The sequence below is a fragment of the Centropristis striata genome, chromosome 6 (genome assembly GCF_030273125.1).
Source record: "Centropristis striata isolate RG_2023a ecotype Rhode Island chromosome 6, C.striata_1.0, whole genome shotgun sequence".
Classification (NCBI taxonomy): domain Eukaryota; kingdom Metazoa; phylum Chordata; class Actinopteri; order Perciformes; family Serranidae; genus Centropristis; species Centropristis striata.
The window spans coordinates 10,500,811-10,519,746 of record NC_081522.1 but is presented as its reverse complement, the minus strand read 5'-3'; the positions used below and the strand labels follow the sequence as shown (position 1 = coordinate 10,519,746).

At 40.8% G+C, this 18,936-nt stretch overlaps 2 protein-coding genes across 2 annotated transcripts; both read left to right on the top strand.

Moving 5' to 3' along the window:
• Positions 1-22: 22 nt before the first annotated feature.
• On the top strand, positions 23-1,458 carry LOC131973554 (succinate receptor 1-like). The gene has a single exon (XM_059335581.1). The coding sequence runs from the start codon at positions 124-126 to the stop codon at positions 1,117-1,119; it is 996 nt and encodes a 331-aa protein (XP_059191564.1). The 5' UTR covers positions 23-123; the 3' UTR covers positions 1,120-1,458.
• A 170-nt stretch (positions 1,459-1,628) lies between these two features.
• slc17a6a (solute carrier family 17 member 6a) lies at positions 1,629-12,986 on the top strand. Its single transcript, XM_059335565.1, has 12 exons — positions 1,629-2,272; positions 3,626-3,881; positions 4,853-4,971; positions 5,951-6,065; positions 7,030-7,117; positions 7,346-7,432; positions 8,517-8,659; positions 8,746-8,895; positions 9,516-9,648; positions 9,735-9,845; positions 9,931-10,058; positions 11,193-12,986. Exons 1-12 carry the CDS (start codon positions 2,187-2,189, stop codon positions 11,520-11,522), a joined length of 1,746 nt encoding a protein of 581 aa, XP_059191548.1. The 5' UTR covers positions 1,629-2,186; the 3' UTR covers positions 11,523-12,986.
• The last annotated feature ends 5,950 nt before the right edge of the window (positions 12,987-18,936 follow it).

Here is an 18,936-nt window from a genome sequence, read left to right as displayed (position 1 = left end):
TATAAAGTGTCCTGTGATATATCTGGAATGTAAAAGTTTAACCTCTTGACCCTGCAGCCTCCAGAGGAAGCCTTCTGCGACCTGGACACAAATCAGGCTCTACCGGTGGTTCAGCTCTATGTGATGCCGTCCTTCTTCCTGGCGGTGCTGATCCTCGGGCTTCCCCTCAACCTGCTCTCCCTCTGGGTTTTCCTGCACCGCCTGCGGCGCTGGACCCGCAGCACGGTGTTCCTCTTCAACCTCACCCTGGCTGACACCTCGTGGCTGCTGGCCTTGCCTTTCCTCATCAACTACCACCTGGACCATCTGTACTGGAAGCTCGGGCTGCCGCTCTGCATCGCTGTGCGGATGTTCTACCACAACTACTTCTACCTCAGCATCTTCTTCGTCACCTGCATCAGCGTGGACCGATACCTGGCCATCGTGCACCCGCTGCGCTCTCTGGTGCTGCTGGGCCGGAGGCAGACCTACGTGCTGTGTGTGGCGGTGTGGGTGGGCGCCCTGGTCCTCAGCATACCTATTACCGGCATGACTCTGATCCAGACTTGCCCCGGGAGCAATCGCACCGTTTGCACCTTGTACATACTGCTGAGTGAGACCGAGGAAAGCCTCCCTTACTCCCTCTTTTGCACCACCGTCGGCTTCCTGTTCCCGCTGCTCTCCATCTGCTACTGCGGCCTGCGCAGCGTCAGAGAGCTGCGCCACCGGCCCTGCCGCCCAGACCCGCACAACAAGCAGCGGCGGCTCCGGCACGTGCTGTGCTCGGTGCTGATTTTCTTCGCTTTGTTTTACCTGCCCTACCACCTGAGCCGCAACGCCGCCATCGTGATGCGGGCGGTCTACCCGAACAGCGCCGCCTCCTGGCAGAGCGCAGATGCGGCCTTTGCGCTGGAGATGTGCCTGTGCAGCCTCATCACCTGCGTTAATCCGCTGTTCAGCTGCTTCATGGGCCGCCACTTCAGGAAGGAGTTTCACGGCTCTTTTGCGGTCCTGTTCTCTCAGTGTCCGGGCACGCAGGTGGCCTCAAGGCTGTCTAAGAGGACCCGGATGACGGTGAGGAGAAGACAGGGGACTGCTACTGTCACACCTGTGTGCGCACTGCCCGCACCTGGATCCTGAAATGTGGACCAATGATGCATCTTAGCGGCAAACATTATAAAACTGTATATAAAAGCTTTCTCTCATTTAAATAATTTAAATCGCCTGTTTTCTCTGATTGGTGGATAAAAAACTGTGTATAAAAATGGTTTCCAGTCTCCTTTATCTCGCATCAGCAGCTCCTTAACTTTCTTACACAACACTGCCTCTGCGTGGTTGACTGCATACTGTACTTTACACCCTGGTTCCACATGGATACAATCTTTCTTTTAAATCAATGGGAAAAAAATTACAGTTTAGTTTATTCAATTTAGTGAAATTCTATAAATGCGTGCATTAAGTTTTAACAGTGCGTGTAAATGTAGTAGATCAAAGTAAAGCCGGGAGATAACCGGATGTAGGGGGGGGGGGGGGGGGGGGGGTCCTTGCTTTGTGCCTGCTGCAGCAAGTGATTTATAAGTGCTCCGAGCTCATCCTAAAATCCTTTTTCATTCACTTGCATATAAGCGAAGGAGGGAGGTTATGCAGTTGGCAATAGTCGCCGTTAATAGATTTTTATAGTAGTAATTGAATCAGAGGAGAGGAGTGGAGCGTGGGGAGGAGGGGCGCTGCTCGGAGCTGCTGACAGGTAGATGAGCTGTCCGCGGTGCTGAATCCTCCTCCGGCTGCTGCCTCACCGGAGATCCTCACCTCAGATCAGACCGGAGCTCCGCTGACCTGCACCGGATCCACATTTTTCACTTTCACCACCTCGATTTCTGAAAGAGAATAAGAAAAATCCAACTTTGCATTTTCTGTGTTACTGTTTTCTAATCGCCAGCTGGATCTTAAGATGGCACTGCATGGATTAACATTGCGCAAGGCAAAAGCGGACTTATTTGACTGCTGTTTTGTGACTGTGGAAGCAGCCCTTTCAGACTGAACGTGTTTCCCGCAGCTTTCTCCATTTTCTCTGTTCAGGACATCGAGACGTTTTCTGCTCAGAGAGACAGAAGCGCGTTACTTGGATTACTATCTTAACAATATGCTCATTAATGCAGCTCTTCCATTTGTTATAGTATTGTAGAATTTCTCAAGATATTTTGGATATGGAGCCAGGCACAGAGAAAGCTGCCCCCACCATTAAAGATGGGGTGAAACAGCTCGCAGGAAAGGCCCTCGGGAAGATTTACAGGTAAGGAGAAGACATTTCTGCGTGTCTTTTTTATTTAAATATCAGATTTATATCTGGTAAAAAAAAAAAAGAAAATATCCAGATGTTAACATCATACAAAACATACAATGGCTTCTTTTTATTAGGCTACTGAATTACAATGAAATCAAAAGGGAATTCTCTTTTTTTATGAGATGAATCACGGAGAGGATGAGTCGTGTGGCCCGAATATTTAAGGATCAGATATTTCCCTGGAGGATGAACCCCTCCACCAGCTGCTGTGGGTGTTTTTTAATAATTAATGAAACAGAGCGAGTCGTGACACAAGGTCGGAGGATATCTATTACCTTCTGTATCCATCTGTATTAATCCAAGATCGATGGACTTCATATCAATTGACTTCCTTTATTTTTTTTATCCTGTCTGAAGGACCTAAATGAAATGTAGAGCAAAGAAAACTGCAGTTTAAATCAGAGACCAGAACAGGGTGCAGAGGAGCGGTTTCTCACACGTATAAAATTGAATTATTTATTCATTCTAATTGGAAATTCGAATAAAAATAGCCTTTGTTTGAATATTAAGCCAGAAAAAACGAATTTTACATAAATCTTATTGACACGCGTAGCTTTTACAAAATACATCTATTTTAGATTACCATTTGTGTACACACAATACACGTTTATTTATTTTTGCTCCTTAAATGCTTCTCAGAGGTTGAACTTGAAGGTGCAACACAGAAACGTGACACAAAGCTGTGCAAGGGAAAAAAATCTGGTGGTTTCATTCAAGCTGTAACAGGCCTGCATGAGGCCTTCATATTTCCATATTTAGTTAAAAAAACAAAAAACTTAAAATTCTTTGTTTAAAAAAGTGGAGTGAACGCCAAGGCAAACGCAACATATATGAGAGCCAATAAAAAAATGAAAAGGGAAAAATTAACTCAAAACAACGATGCTGCTGGTACTGCTGCAATGCGGTATGAAGGAATTTCTTTCCTCGTTTGAGTCTTTCTTTTACAGAAACATGCAGAATTTTAGCACGGAACGAAATAAAGCAGTTTGGTCTGTATTAAAGAGAGAAGGCTTTACAGGGCCTAAGCCAAGTTAAAGAAGAAAATGAAGACATTGTTAAGGCCTGTATTTGACAAAGCACTAAATAAAGATGCAAGCTATTTCTCTCTGTAATATAAGATGAAAACAGCCTGAAAGAAGAAACATGAATCAATCACAGGTTGTTTTTGTTTTTTTTGCATATTCCCCACGTAATTCTCGCACCTTAAAAGCAGCTTAATCAAACAAAATGTTTGATTTAAATGCATCCAATTTTTGACACCGAATTTAACCAAATAAAGAGCATTATAATCGGCCCTTGTAGGAGGATGGAAAAGAAGCAGCAGACAGGTGAGGCGATCGAGCTGACGGAGGATGGGAGACCCACGGCGGACCCCGAGCGGAAGACGCCCCTGTGTGACTGCACATGCTTCGGGGCACCTCGCAGATACATCATCGCCATGCTGAGCGGGCTCGGCTTCTGCATCTCCTTCGGTATCCGGTGTAACTTGGGCGTGGCCATCGTCAGCATGGTCAATAACCACACGATCCATCAAAACGGCAAGATCATCATCAAAGAGGTGCCTGCAAGCTCCGCCCCCCTCACGAGCGCCACATGTTTAATAAGTGATGAGGGCCAGAGCCAATAGGCGGATCGATATGGTTTACACACCTGGAGAACATCAGCTCTGTTTTAATTGTAGGGCTAACTACTATATTCTTTATCATTTAATTTGTTCATTATTACGAGTAACAATCGTTCGGTCTAGGTTATAAAATGTCGAAAAAATAATGAAAAATATTTATCCCAGCTTCTCAAAACTCAAGGTGATGTATTTTAATATCTTGTTTTGTCAGTCCAAAACCCAAGATATTGATTTTAATATGATATAAAACGGAGAAGGAGGAAATATCTTATGTGATCTCTTTTTATGAGGCTGAAAACACAATTTTATGCCATTTTTGCATGAAAAATTACCTTACTCATTAATTGATTATCAATATAGTTGGCATTTATTTCATTTCGGCTATATTATTTAGTTCTGGGCCTGTATTTTATAACAAGAAGTTGCAAATATGTGTGAATTGGCTTATTTTCTTTTTAAATTGTCGTAGAAATCTGCTTACTTTGTGCTAATTAGTTGACCGACGATATTTTAAGCTCACCTCGCGTCCCTATGAAAGGTATTAACAATGGTGGAATATAACAATATAAACCCAAGATATTGTTATATATATATATATATATATATATATATATATATATATATATTTAATGTCTGTATGTTTCTGAAATTGGCCATTCTGCATTATGAGTACTATAACTTTCTGTAATTTAAGGCTGTATTTTGATGCTAATAATTTTGTACTTTTACTGCGGTCCTCAAGTAAAATATATTATCCAGTTCTGGGTGTTAAAGCATCAAATAAAATATTGTAGGGCCTATTGACAGTATTTCACATTTAAATAAAAAAAACATTTTGATGAAAATACTTTTAAAAAATATTTTGGAAAATGAATTAAAATGTGTTTTTATTTTTTGTCTGAAAGAAAGCAAAATTCAACTGGGACCCAGAGACTGTGGGGATGATTCATGGCTCCTTCTTCTGGGGCTACATTGTTACTCAGATCCCAGGAGGGTATATCTCGTCAAGACTGGCTGCAAACAGGTAACTACCCTCGGACATTTCTGGAAATACACTACCAATAAACAGTGTGTGGGTGGAAATATTTCTAAATGTCAGATTTCCTGTTTTAGATATATTCCTATTTTTAATTCATAATAGAAACATAGGTGTAATATTTGGACTGAAGAAAGGAGCCTGACCTTACAGCAGATAAACTGGGGATTTGGCCGATACCCACCAGGCATGCCTCCTCATGTTAATGAGCTCCCATGGGACCACCGTGTCTAATCCTTTATGTTCAGAGGCATGGCAACCACACCAGCCAAAGCCCATGTGTGAAATGTGCTTCTGAGTAATGACTGTAGTATGATTTCAATAGCAATATACTGCCTTTATACCACATTATTTCACTAACAATTGATTAGTCAGCTACAATTAGACAAAGGGAACAGAGCAAATGAGCAACAAATATATACAAATTGTAAAAGAAAAATCAAATTATAACAACAAAACTGGAAAGTCTCGGTTTGGAAAATGATGTAAATATATAAATACGGTTATAAGGTTACAAGGTCGCAATATAAATCCTTTTAAATCTATATTTTGGAATTATTAGAATTCACATGAGGGAAATGGAGTCTAAATAAGATGCAAATCTTGAAGAGCTTCATCATGCCAAGTCAGCTGAGCCCATTGAGGCCTTCTGCTGCAAACACCTCCTGTCCTCACTCCCTGGAAACTGGATAACTCTGTGTGTGTGTGTGTGTGTGTGTGTGTGTGTGTGTGTGTGTGTGTGTGTGTGTGTTGTATGCAATTAGGATGGATTTATATATCTTCCTTATCAGTGTTTATTCTTCCTGTATGTAGTAAATAATCATACAAGAGAACATTGCATGGATATTTTAGTTTTGAATGTCTTTGAAGTGCTTGCATCAATATGTCTGCTGTGTATCTTGTTTGAATGAGATGATCTTGTTTTGATAATATTCCGACAAATAATCCCAACAAAATGTTTATCCAGAGTTTTCGGTGCTGCCATTGTGCTGACATCCACCCTGAACATGTTCATTCCCTCGGCCGCCCGGGTGCACTATGGATTTGTCATCTTTGTGAGGATATTACAAGGGTTGGTGGAGGTACGGATGCACAGTTTACACATCAGAACCTGACCTTTAAGAGACTCAAAATTGATGCCTCATTATCAAGCTGAAAGCTAAACTCGACCCCTAATGAAATGGTCCTGACATTCTGTATTTGACCACGTTTTACAGAAATCCTCTTGTTCACACTGAGCTCTTTCTATTTGAATATGCACTGGAAAATGAAGCCCATTATAATTGAAGTTCCTTTCATTATACATACAACAAACAGCATCAAATCATGAAAAGCAGGGCTTATGTATGTTGGTTTACCTGGCAGAAACAGCCCCATGTTCACATAGAAACACAAAGAACAAAAGGAATAAAAAGCACTTGATGCGGGCGGCTCCCACAGCCCAACAGAAAAGAAAAGATTTCAGTGAGAGATGCTATTATCAGACTGAAGGTCATCCTCTTTTGTGATTTTGTTTTGCTGCATGCTGCCGTTTCAATAGCAGCTCATGACCATGGAGAGAGAGAGAGCCGCCTGCGTTCAGCACCCATCGACTTATTACTGCAAATTAAACATTAGCATTTCAGGGTGTCTCCCACTGCAAGCCCTAGCAATTTGTGTCTATCAATAGTTGATTGTATGCCACTTAGTGTGTAATGAAGATTTAATGGGAGCAATTCAGTTTTTTTCATGAAGTGGGCAGTCAGCCTAAATCTGCACTGACTCACACCTAACCCATTAGTCTCTATTTGAAAGGTCAGATACAATGCATGTCAGTTTGTTTGTTATTAACTACAATTTGTCTTGGTCAATTTTCCTTTGGCAAATGAGAACAGACAATCAGGCAGAATCAGTTATATTATGTAAATACTATTGAATGAAAGTGGAAAAATGTAGATGTCAAATGTTATTGATAAAGGAAGATTATTCGAAAAACACATTAAAGTTAATGGAAAATGAACCTCAAGTGTTCAGATTGTGACTGTAATGTTATTTGTCACCGTGCAGGGAGTGACTTACCCAGCCTGCCATGGGATCTGGAGTAAATGGGCTCCACCGCTGGAGAGAAGTCGTCTGGCAACAATCTCCTTCTGTGGTACAAAATCAACACGCAGTCATGTTTCTGTGATTGACGTATTAGTGTCATATATCATCATATCACTTCAGACACTGAAATGCAGGTTTACAGTTACATAATATTGCTTCTAAAATGTGCATAAACATGTAGAGAACACATTTGTCATTAAACACTGGGACAACACTGCTTTCTGAATGAGCAGCCGGGATCAAATTCTGCTCCGTCACAGTATTTTGTCTTGTTCAGGATCCTATGCTGGTGCAGTGATAGCCATGCCTCTGGCTGGGATCCTGGTCCAGTACACAGGATGGTCCTCTGTCTTCTATGTGTACGGTGAGTGACTCTGTATTAACACCTTAAATTGAGTCTATGTGACTTTTAAAAGAAGAAACAACATAATCTCTTTCTTATGAATGAAAAGTTTATAAGCTATAAATTGTACTCTTGCTCAATTCAATGGGCTACACTCATGAGTTTTACTGCTACGGTATTATGTGGTCTGGTATAAACCAGGAGCTTCTGGAGGCTGATGTTTGCCAATGTTCACAAACCAAACATAAATTTGCTATGTAACCAGGCGGAAAAGTGAAACCAACATGTCAGTGCCTTAAACCTGTATTCTTTCAGATGACCAGCAAAAATAAGTCAGATAAGTTGTATTTACATTATAGTTGAAGGGAATTTGAAGCAAAATTTTGGAATTCTGCATTAAACAAAATGCGAATTAGGGACGTTTCTGTCAAATAATTTAGAGCTAATAAACAAAGCTGCATAAACGCACAGAAAAAGTGTTTCCATTTTCTGTTTAGAGCATTAACTATTTTTCTTTCTTCATCAAAATTTGTTGTCCCCATCCAGCTTTTCTCATGCAAATCTTTAAAAATGTGCAGAGAAATTAGTTGATGGGAAACACAACTATTGCAAATAAGTCTTTGATTAAAAAAAAAAAATCACTTGATTTATTAACTCTATATATAATATATGTATATATTTTCCTAATGAGTTTATAGTCTCAATCGCTAAATTCAAGTCTTCTTCAATACAGCATGATGTTAATTTTATAAATTATCTATCTTGGAATAAAATAGATGATAAAGCATGGTATGGTCTACCTTGTGATTGAGAAGTTGTTACTTTGGCTGTCTGTTTGTTTTCTGTCTGTGACATCAGCTTGTCACTGATGCGGTTATATGATGATTACACTGAGAGAAATGTTCAAATCCAAGGTGCACCATTCTATCAAATAGATGTCTTGTGCATGATTTTATACACATTTCCCCAAAATTTAGTCCAACATATTTGGTATCTTTGAAAACTTTGGGATCTCTGAATTTTTAAATAAAGTTTTGTGCAACATTTGGCTGCACTGCATGAGTTTGCAATGACTGACTTGTCATCACTCTCATGATCTGTTCAGGATGCTTTGGGATAGTGTGGTACATGTTCTGGATCCTCGTGTCCTACGAGAGCCCAGCCGAGCACCCGACCATCACTGACGAGGAGCGCCGTTACATCGAGGAGAGCATTGGTGAAAGCGCCCAGCTGATGGGTGCAATGGAAGTGAGTTCTTAATCTGTATCAGTTGATATGTAACACCACATCAAGTGCTGTACGTCTGACATCAGACTCTCTGTTTGTTTTAACAGAAATACAAGACCCCCTGGAGGAAATTCTTCTCCTCTATGCCCGTCTATGCAATCATTGTGGCCAACTTCTGCAGGAGCTGGACCTTTTATCTGCTCCTTATCAGCCAGCCTGCATACTTTGAAGAGGTGTTTGGCTTTGAAATCAGCAAGGTAAATACATTCCTTACAATGCCTGGTGATGGACAAAAAATGTCTTTCAACATCATGTGATATAATGAAAGATTTTTCAGATTTCTTGTTGTTTTTTTGTGTCAAACCAACACAGTTTAGTTAGTTTTTGACAACAGAACTACTTGCTTAAGTTTGGGGAAATAAAACTAGGAAAGTATTGTTAAAATATAGCCATTAAATGACAGAAAACTCCCAGCATGCACTGAGGCAAAAGACTGTTGTGTAGATTTAAATACTGATCTTGTTTTTGTGTTATTAATTCAGGGCAATTTACACTAACTGCCTATGAAAATGCCGTGGTTTGGTACATTTCTGATCTTGCTGTCCACGAGAGAATGTGTCAGAGAAAGATTCTACTCAATCTTAAAAATGTCATAGTCTTTGCCCTCGCTGGAGAGTTTGAAGCATGAATCAAGCTGATCTGTCAGGTGTAATTCAGCTTCAGGATTACTGCAGGTGAATTACTGCTCGGATGTGATGCTGAAGTCACAGGTTGAAGCGAACACAAAGATTGGATTTTAAAAAAGGAGAAGAATCACTTTTGTTTTGACAGTTTCTTTGTCACAATTGCTTCAGACAAGTGTTTGATGGTTTCTCAGGTTGGAATAGTGTCAGCGCTCCCTCACTTGGTCATGACCATCATCGTGCCCTTAGGAGGCCAGTTAGCGGACTACCTGCGGACCCACAACATCATGTCTACCACTATGGTTCGGAAAATCATGAACTGCGGAGGTGAGGCTTTAATAAATGGCTCTTGCTGTTAACATGATATGACAGAAGTATTTCTCACAACTTAACTCTCTTCTTGTTGTTTTTAGGGTTTGGTATGGAGGCAACTCTCTTGTTAGTGGTCGGTTATTCTCACAGTAAAGGGGTGGCCATCTCTTTCTTAGTTTTGGCGGTGGGTTTTAGCGGATTTGCAATATCAGGTGAGTCTAAGAGCAATGGATTGTGATTCAGACCATTTTGTGTTATTCAAAAGAGCCCAAAACTCAAAATACTTTGTTGCTGCAGGTTTCAATGTCAACCATCTTGACATTGCTCCTCGCTATGCCAGCATCCTCATGGGGATATCCAACGGGGTGGGTACCCTGTCAGGGATGGTCTGCCCTTTAATCGTGGGAGCCATGACAAAAAACAAGGTGAGTCTTTTCTATGCATGCAGTGATGTGAATGTTAATGCAGACAGAGCTTTAAAAGTAAAGCCCCAGAAAAGGTATTTTAAAATCTTAAGTATTTCTCTACAACATTAAATATTTAAAACTAAATGTGCAACAATCAAAGTTAAAGTCAAAGTGTTCAAAGTCATGAAATAAGAGTTTCATCATTAGTGTTGGCTCACACAGTTGGTAATGACTCAGCAAATACAGCCTGATACAGAGTTGAGGAATGATAGGAGCTGTAGGACTCTTCAATTTTAGCTACACTTCCCTCACCGGCATCGTTAGAACAGTAGAAAGGGTAGGATAATTTGGACCTCAACCACATTAAGCATGCTCCTCTTACTGGGATATTGCCTTACTAGCTACCCACAGGCTGAAGTTGTATATGATAGGTGGGGTTAGCTAGTTTCTCCAGATCATTTGATTGGCTAAATCTATGTAAGCACCCTCCCCATGACCAAGATGACTCATTAAAAATAATTTGGTTTTACAGGAAGACAAATAAAGTGGCATTACGATATAAAGTAAACACACTACAGACTACCGAATGACCAGATAAGTTGTTTCTACAAGCAGCCTATTATGACCCATATTTATCTCTAGTGGCGTAGTTATTACGGTGTATACAGAGTGACAAAGTCTGCATAGGGAAGATGTCGCGGTGGATGGAAGGGTTAAATAAACTTTGACCACAAGAACTAGAACTTAAAAAATGTATTTGTCATTTCCCTTTGTCTTTGATACTAAGGAGCCCAGTTTCATCAGGACTGAGTGGGTTTGGTATGGATCATATTTGACATATTATATTTGATGTTGACGGTGGACTGGCAACCCCCACAACTGGCGTTATATTTTGATTCAAATGTTTCTAAAACCTGATTGGTACACGGAGATGCATGACATCACTTTTGTCCAACTACCCACTTGAAACTAGTGGGAAGCGCTCAGACAAAAACACCAATAGAGAAATCTCTCATGTGATATGAAAGCTGTAGGAAATTTGGCAGAACATTTCGGAGCCCACCTCTCATGATAAGAAGTTAGTTGAGAAAACATGTCATAAGGGCCTTAAAGAAGTGACTCAGCCTGGCTGCAACTGTTTTCTGTCTCTAGACCCGTGAAGAGTGGCAGTACGTCTTCCTCATTGCTTCCCTGGTGCATTACGGGGGAGTGGTGTTTTATGGACTCTTTGCATCTGGGGAGAAACAGCCATGGGCCGACCCGGAAGAAACCAGCGAGGAGAAGTGCGGCTTCATCGACGAGGATGAGCTGGCTGAGGAGACGGGTGACATCACGCAGAGCTACGGCGCAATGGGAGGTCCGGCTAAAAGCTACGGAGCCACTGCACAGCTCAACGGAGGCTGGGTGCAGGACTGGGATAAGACGGAGGAGTATGTACAGGAACCGGCCGGGAAGATGTATTCTGAGCGCGGCTACTCTTAAAACCAGACAGTTGTGGTGAGTCTGCTCCCAGAAACAGACTCTCCATCACGGATTGCACAACATTATCTTAGATATTTAAATCCATTCTGTGTATTCAAGTAAAGCGGTTACTAGTTTCAAAAAGCCAATGTAAAGAAATAGTTATTGCAATGCAGAACAATCTTCATTAGATTCTCACAGGTCTCTCATCACATCTACCTACCGTAGGGCTTCATGATACAGAGAGAAAGAAAACTGCAGGCCTATGTTGTACTTCTAAACCTCATCAATCTACTTGAACAACATGAGCCACATGACACTGCAGTTGACCATCATATAGAGTCTTTCTCTGAAACACCACTCTGATTGCACTGAAACTATAAGTATTCTAAAAACAAGATTATATTCTGTTTCTCAAATGTGTTTTATGTACTGTACATACCTGTATACTGTTTCTGTGAGACTATTGTGGATTTTGGGTCGTTGATCTGTGTTAACATTAATATAAAAGGCCATATTTTTCATGGACAGTACCTTTTCAGGGAGATGTCTGCTTGCAAAAAAGGTCTCCCTCTCCTCGGGCTAGGCCTATAATACACTATATGACAAAAATAGCGTGAGTGAAGTTGAACCGTAGAGTTTTAGTGTGTGTTTGTTTGCATGAATTTGCTCAAATTAATGTTTCAGATGCAGCCGCCTCTCAGTCACTGATAGTCCACATTCGGCTCACTGCTTAGTTCTTAGATAAGCGTCTTCTGCCATTATAAATAATAAAATGAACTTTCATAATCAGGTGCCAGTCGTGATGTGAGACAAATCAAAAAAGTTTTGAAGGCGATTGCTCAGATGACATTGTTTATTGATGTTTGGTGTGCACTGCAATAAATTCTGTGTACCAGCCGCCACCCATCACATTCTGTTTTGTAATGTAACACTGGCTTGCTGTATCTAACTGTAATTGTTTTGGAGTCATGTGATGCTCAACATTAAGGTGTGTGTTTTAACAAATTACTAGTGTCTGGAGAATCCAGCTTTAGTGCTCATGATGCAGGACATGTTGTTGCGTTTTGACAGCGAGGAATGCAGTAATGTACATGGACAGCCAGGTTGTTGTGATCTCTTGGTGTTTCCTGGTTGCTCTCATTGTCACCAAAAGTACTTTGTTGACACTTTGATATTGTCACGTTCGAGTGGACCACATGAGTTAATAGATGGCTCTTCCACCTGACTTTATTTGCTATTTGAACACTTTCTTCATTTGCTGTATGAACTTTGCAAGGATGTTTAAAAAATATATGAATATTTAAGAATGTTTAAGATGACCAAAAGATGCTATTATATGGCTTTGTGCCTAAAGTTTATGTAAACAGATAAATGTGATTTTATGGCTTCTAATATTGTGTTTAATGAAGAGGTATGTTGATGTCAAAAAGTGTTATAAAAAATACTCATATCATTTTATAAAAAAAAAACAACCAAAAGTCACATTTTTGTCGTTCTTCCTCATCTTTTCGTCTTGTGTGTTGATGTGATGCTGGAATATGACCAAAAAAGGAACAAGTATCTTAATTCAACAGGTGCATGACATGATCACCACGTGTGTCTTTGACATATTTAGGCTATATTTATATGTATATCTCATAATGGTGACATTGAGGAATAATAGATCATTCCATTCAGGCTAAATTGAGGTGCTGAGTGTGGGATTTTACATAGAATTGCTTGGTTTCTCCTAATAAATCATGATATAGAGCCTATTTTTGGTATATATGTATACCAGCTTATTAATACTAATGTTAATAAGTACTGGAAGTATGGTTACTCATGGACAAAAACAGTTTTTTTGGTACTCAGCATTAATGGTAGTGACCCATTACAGGCACTGCATGTACTGTAGTAGATCCAGCTGTTTATTTGAAGGTTAGCGGTCCTCAGAGACTGGACTCCAACCACCTAACCAGTTAACCACCTTCTCCAATCAGTGTTGTGCATCTCCAATTCTCTCCACGTTTCTCATTAGTAAATCAATGACTGCAGTCTCTGGAGTCCAGGGGAGAGTATTGGACCCTGTAGCTTGGTAATTGGTAAAAGGAAAACAGCAATGTTAATGCTATTACTGGAGTTTACATCACTACAAACAAGAATCATTGTCTGCCTTTTCAAAGAGGACTGGCTTTAATATGCAGTGAGGATCCAGAGGTGCACAAAAGTGTGATGATCGTTTTAAAATGTCTCGGCAGCATCTCACACTTCACTGAATTGTACAGGAAAGGAAAATAACCGAGGCCTGACTGAAAAAGAAATGTGAGAATGTATAATGTGGGATGTTATACTTGTGGCACTCCCTGTTTCTTCTGCGTGTCTCTGCAAAACTGAGGTCAATCATGTTTCATGTTACATATTCAACTATTGACCCAGCTCCTGCATTAAATTGTGACCAATCAATACTGTTTAACTCTAGAGCGTATTGGACTTTTAAAACAAAAATGCTTCGAATGAATTAGAATAAATCTGTGACAAGAAAGGTCACGCTACCTTTGTATTTGTCATTGTATGTCCTTGTTATTAGATTTTCATGTTTGCAAGAAAAACATGGTATTAAAGCACATAGAAATAATCAAGACGGTTCATTTACATTGTAATTACATACTTGATGTAACTTGAATGATAGCAGCTGCAGAATAATATTTAATTCCTGCATTACTTGATAGTTTGTTCGTATGTACAGAAAATATTATTGTGTTGGTTTGCACACATGCATCAGTTTATAATTAAGTATCCATACAATGAAACTTCATTGTCAAAATCAATGAGAATGTAATTTTTAAGATTAAGATTTTTAGCAGAACCTGTGCAGAACTGGCTAAAATATACATACAGCTCCAAAACGCCACATTCAGGGAGCGGTGAAGTTAAATATAAAGTGAGAGGTGTACAGAGTGAACAAGAGTATTACCTTCTGTGTTGCTCTCCAGTGTGTAAAACATGCCACTCTGAAGGCCAACAAACTGCAGCTCATCAGAGAGGTGGTAAATAATTCAGGAAAACCTGGCGTCCTTCCATACACGTGCATCAGTCAGAGCTTCTCCTTATAGCAGGAAGGCCTAGAAGGTGTGTACGAATCTGGATAAATCAAAGAAGGCAATTCTGACTGCGCCTTTCAGCCTCTGCAGGTGGAGATGAGTCATATGGAGCAGATACAGAATATGGGAGCAGTCCATCATTAGTGGTCTGACCAGCGTCTTGAAGGTCCTCATTACACATGATGTCAGTGTGACCAACTGGGAGACATTAGATGTGGTGGGTTTTTTCTGACTGCAGGCCAGGCTGAATATACACAGGAAAGATCTCTGCAGCCTGTTGCAAATGAGGCCTTTGCAGCTCCTAAGAAGAAATGATAGACAGGCGTGAAGTTTGTGGGGGTGAGGGTTAAGGTGTTGACCATCGGTTTCATGCACATGATAGACAGTCTGAATCAATTTAATGTGCAGCGGCAGCAGTCTACAGTAGCCTTGCTCTGTGTCGACTGATGCCTCGATCACAGGAAGCAGCTCAATGTCGGAAACACTTCCAGTAGCAGCAATGGCAGCAATTACAATAAATCTCAGTTTCTCCTCCGATTATCTGCCCGACTGAGGAGGGAAACCATTAACGCTCGCCACCGCCTGCTCCTCAGTGCACATGTTAATTTGACAGAAAACACAATTGTGTCACCAGCCACGTGGAACATGTTTTCTCATGCCTAACCAGCCGGGGTGGTCATGGCTGTTGCATCTGTGACGTGCATGTTGGGGCACACGGTAATTGGACAAAATCTGTGTGTCGACATTTCATTCATAGGTGGGAACTCTGTCAGCGTTCACCTGCCTTTAACCTCTAATCCTTTGTTGTTTTTGCGGCATCTCAAAAATAGAGTTTTTGTGATGCTGGTGGTGCTGTTTATGTAAGCGTAAGGGCGATGGAAGGGGGATTGAGTAGTTGTCAGTCTGTGGGGCAGGTGCAGTTTGGCTCCTGGGGGACTGTAATGGGATGAGGCCCAGCCAGAATGAGTGTTTGATGACGGGGTTACACTCCTCCCCTGAGACTCTGCCTGCATGCATTATCCTCCTGATCCTTTCTCTCTTCTCCAGTCTGCAGTCCAAACAGTCTCCTCTCTCCACACCACTGCATGAATACCCTTTACCTTGCCATCTAAAATTAATCTCCCTCATATGCAAAAATATCCAGTAATTATAACCCAAAATCTCAGAGCAGTATTGGAGTAATTACTATTTTATGGCACCCTACAGCATGACATTACACTACCTCAGGGCAATTGAATGTAAAAACGCCTCCTTCTCCTCCCTTGCTAATTGCTTTATTAATGGAGTGCTTGGCACCCCAAATCAGTCTGTGTCACCAGACATGTTATATGTCTCTGCTCTCCGCCTACAGCCACACATGTACACACTGATGTATTTTTACGAAGACTTCTATGTTTCCGCAATCATTTCTGAGTCTCCCATTCATGTTTCTTTTTTTAAAATCTCTTGTTTTTGCAAAGAGCTTCTGCTTAGGATGCTCAGTCTGGAAATAAATAAATAACCCTCCTCCTTTTTGTGATATGCAAATGGCGTCCACTGTAAAGCTTCTCCATCTTGTTGAGCTCCCAAAAGCAACTAAGTCTCAGTGCAATCATTATTTTCATCTGTGTACTGAAACATTTATGAGCTCCAAACTACTACCACAGTACTGAGGCAGGGGAACACTGAGCTACACTTTCAAACCACCACCATATGTGGAGTGAGAATTGCATCTTTCCCTGATCAGACGAAGAGGAGGGAGATTGCTACATCCAATTGTTTTTCCTCCTCAGAACTGGTTTCCTACAGTTGCATGTGAGGTAATCTATCACAGGTCCTTCCAGTTCCCCTCCCCCATATCACATTACATTGACAGCTTCATACCCTCCTCTCTACAGCATGCTCATATTGGGCTCGTATCACACACACAGACAAAGGATGAGAGGCTGATAAGATTTTACATGATAGCCTCATTGCTGGCAGGGCTTTGCTTTGAAATTTTGATAAAATCTAGATGATTATTTGCAGATAATAAGGGGAGATATTTACAGCTTATATTATGTTTAATCATCTACATCACATTAAAAAGCGAATTAATTAAACATAAAATAGCTACTATTTACACTAAGCATTTTTAAAAATAATGAATTAATCTTTGCAGCTCTACTTTCTTTTGTTCCCCTACAACTCAGCCCCCCTCCCTGTCCTTATGTGCAAAAATACAGTAGTGTTTTTGCAAACACAGCACCTCACTGGAGTGTCTGACAGTGCAGATTTTATGGGATGTCCTGGAGAAGAAGATGTGAGCTTCTTTCTTCCTGTTCTTCACAAGCGTGACTTCCATTTCATATGACTCAGTAAAAGCATTTCACTTCCATCTGTCCTTTCCTCACAGCTTCACTGCAAAAAACTCAAATTAGAGCATCAATCCCTCCTCCTTTTCCTCGGTGCATGCCTGATGATGGTGGCCACTGATCATCAGCGTCCCCTGAGTGGGACACAGGTGTGCAGAGGGGCCCTCCCGCCTGTGTGATCCGTCACCGAGGCCAGACAAGGGCCAGGCTGGATCGGCTTAGGCACGTGCCGAGGGAGGGCTCTACACCCCCACTCCACCCCCACCCCGCCCCTCTGAGGACTCCCTATTCACACCACCAGATGGGGGCTGGATCTGAGTTTTAATGAATGCTATCCTTCACGACCCTTTAGAAGCAGCAGAACAACAGTCGCCCTCAGCAGCACGTCTCACCGCAGTTTGTTACCCCACGCTGACACACAATAACAACACGCAGGACAGAATCAAAAACAAGCCAATGAGATGTGAGAGCAGGAAAACTGTGTGTTTCATCTCTGTTGTCAGATCCTCACTTTATAATAAAACATGAATCCTACATACTATGGCTGAAATTAAAGGTTATGGCTATATTTAACGATTATTCATATTAATAAAGACCTTTTTCCCCCGATTATTTGGTCTATAAAATTGTGAAAAATGTCCATCCCAGCTTTTCAAAGTCCAAGAGAATGCCTTTCAATGTTTTGTCAGTAAAAAAAAGATGTTTAGTTTAATATGAAAAATGCAGTTAATCTCTATATTTGAGAAGCTGACGACATTTTCTGCTTTTTTTTTTTGCATGAAAAATCAAATCAAATCAAAATTACTTTATTTATCCCGGAAGGGATCTTCAGTTAGTCTGGTAGAATCTCAGTTAGAATGAGACAGCCTGATGGCTGTAGGAGCGAAGGATCTTTTGTATCTCTCCGTCCTGCAACAGAGAGAGAGGAGCCGTCCACTGCTGTTTTTTTGGTTCATAAAGGTTTTGACTTGGTGATTATTATCTGTTGACTGACTGATTAATGGAATAATCATTGCAGCTCTGATACATATTCCCACAAATACTAAGTTCACTGTTCAGAAGATCAGCTGCTGCTTTAGTGAACAGATTGCAGAGACATTTCCAAGCAAACGTCACACGTTTAAAGTAGGCTGGTGGGAGATAGATATTATATGTGTCTACCTCCTGCTGTTTGAAGTGATACAACAAGACAACCCTGTAATTTCACCTCCCAGGTTAAGAGCAGAGAGCAATTTGTTCACATTTATGAGACAAAGCCAGTTTGGTAATACTAGCAGTTTTATATTAGAGTGGTGGTCTTCATAAGTGGGAGCCTCTGCAAAATTGAAAATGGTTGTTTATAAGGGGAAAAAAACAGGTCCCTGTCAATAAAACCTCAAGATTCGTTGACTTTCTTTTTTATTATCATCAATTGTCAGACTTATTTTATCTTATAGAAATGATCTGATATTTATCCTATGGGTTAAATGTGTTTTCCCTTAGTGTAGATATATAAAGAAAATTGTAGGCTTCTCATTTGAGTCAGACTAACACATGTGAATCATCACCATGACTGTTAACCCACTCTGCCAGTTATTTGTAAGGCTGTGAACAAGAGTGAGAAACAAAAAATCTAAAAATGAAAAGATTCAGTCAGTGTTCAGCACCAAAGGCTAAATGCTGCCTGCTAACATGTAGGTAATGAGAAGTATTTGCTGAATGAGCAATGTGTCCCTGAATAATTTTATCACATCCTTCAAATCTGATCCAACATGATGAAAATCTAAATTAAATGAATTTGCATGGGTTTATAACCTTGGAGCAGGTGAGATCCCTTCAATCACTGTGGGTTTCCATCCAGCCACATGCATATGTTCTTCATTGGTTGGAAATAAATTGGTTGTGTACATGCAGCCCCTTACTCAGTGACCCTTGTCTGTCTCAACGTGAATTGCTTTCACAGCGTGTTAAACGAGCCGTGGTCGTGTTGGTGTTTCCCTGTGCACGGCAGCCGGGTCTCTAATCCGCTGTCTGCCAGAG

Excerpts from the sequence above, each read along its gene's own strand:
- LOC131973554 (XM_059335581.1), top strand. The coding sequence starts at position 124 with ATGCCGTCCTTCTTCCTGGCGGTGCTGATCCTCGGGCTTCCCCTCAAC.
- slc17a6a (XM_059335565.1), top strand. The coding sequence starts at position 2,187 with ATGGAGCCAGGCACAGAGAAAGCTGCCCCCACCATTAAAGATGGGGTG. Across the intron at positions 4,972-5,950 it reads TCAAGACTGGCTGCAAACAG|AGTTTTCGGTGCTGCCATTG; the intron begins GTAACTACCCTC and ends ATGTTTATCCAG. Across the intron at positions 7,433-8,516 it reads CTCTGTCTTCTATGTGTACG|GATGCTTTGGGATAGTGTGG; the intron begins GTGAGTGACTCT and ends TGATCTGTTCAG.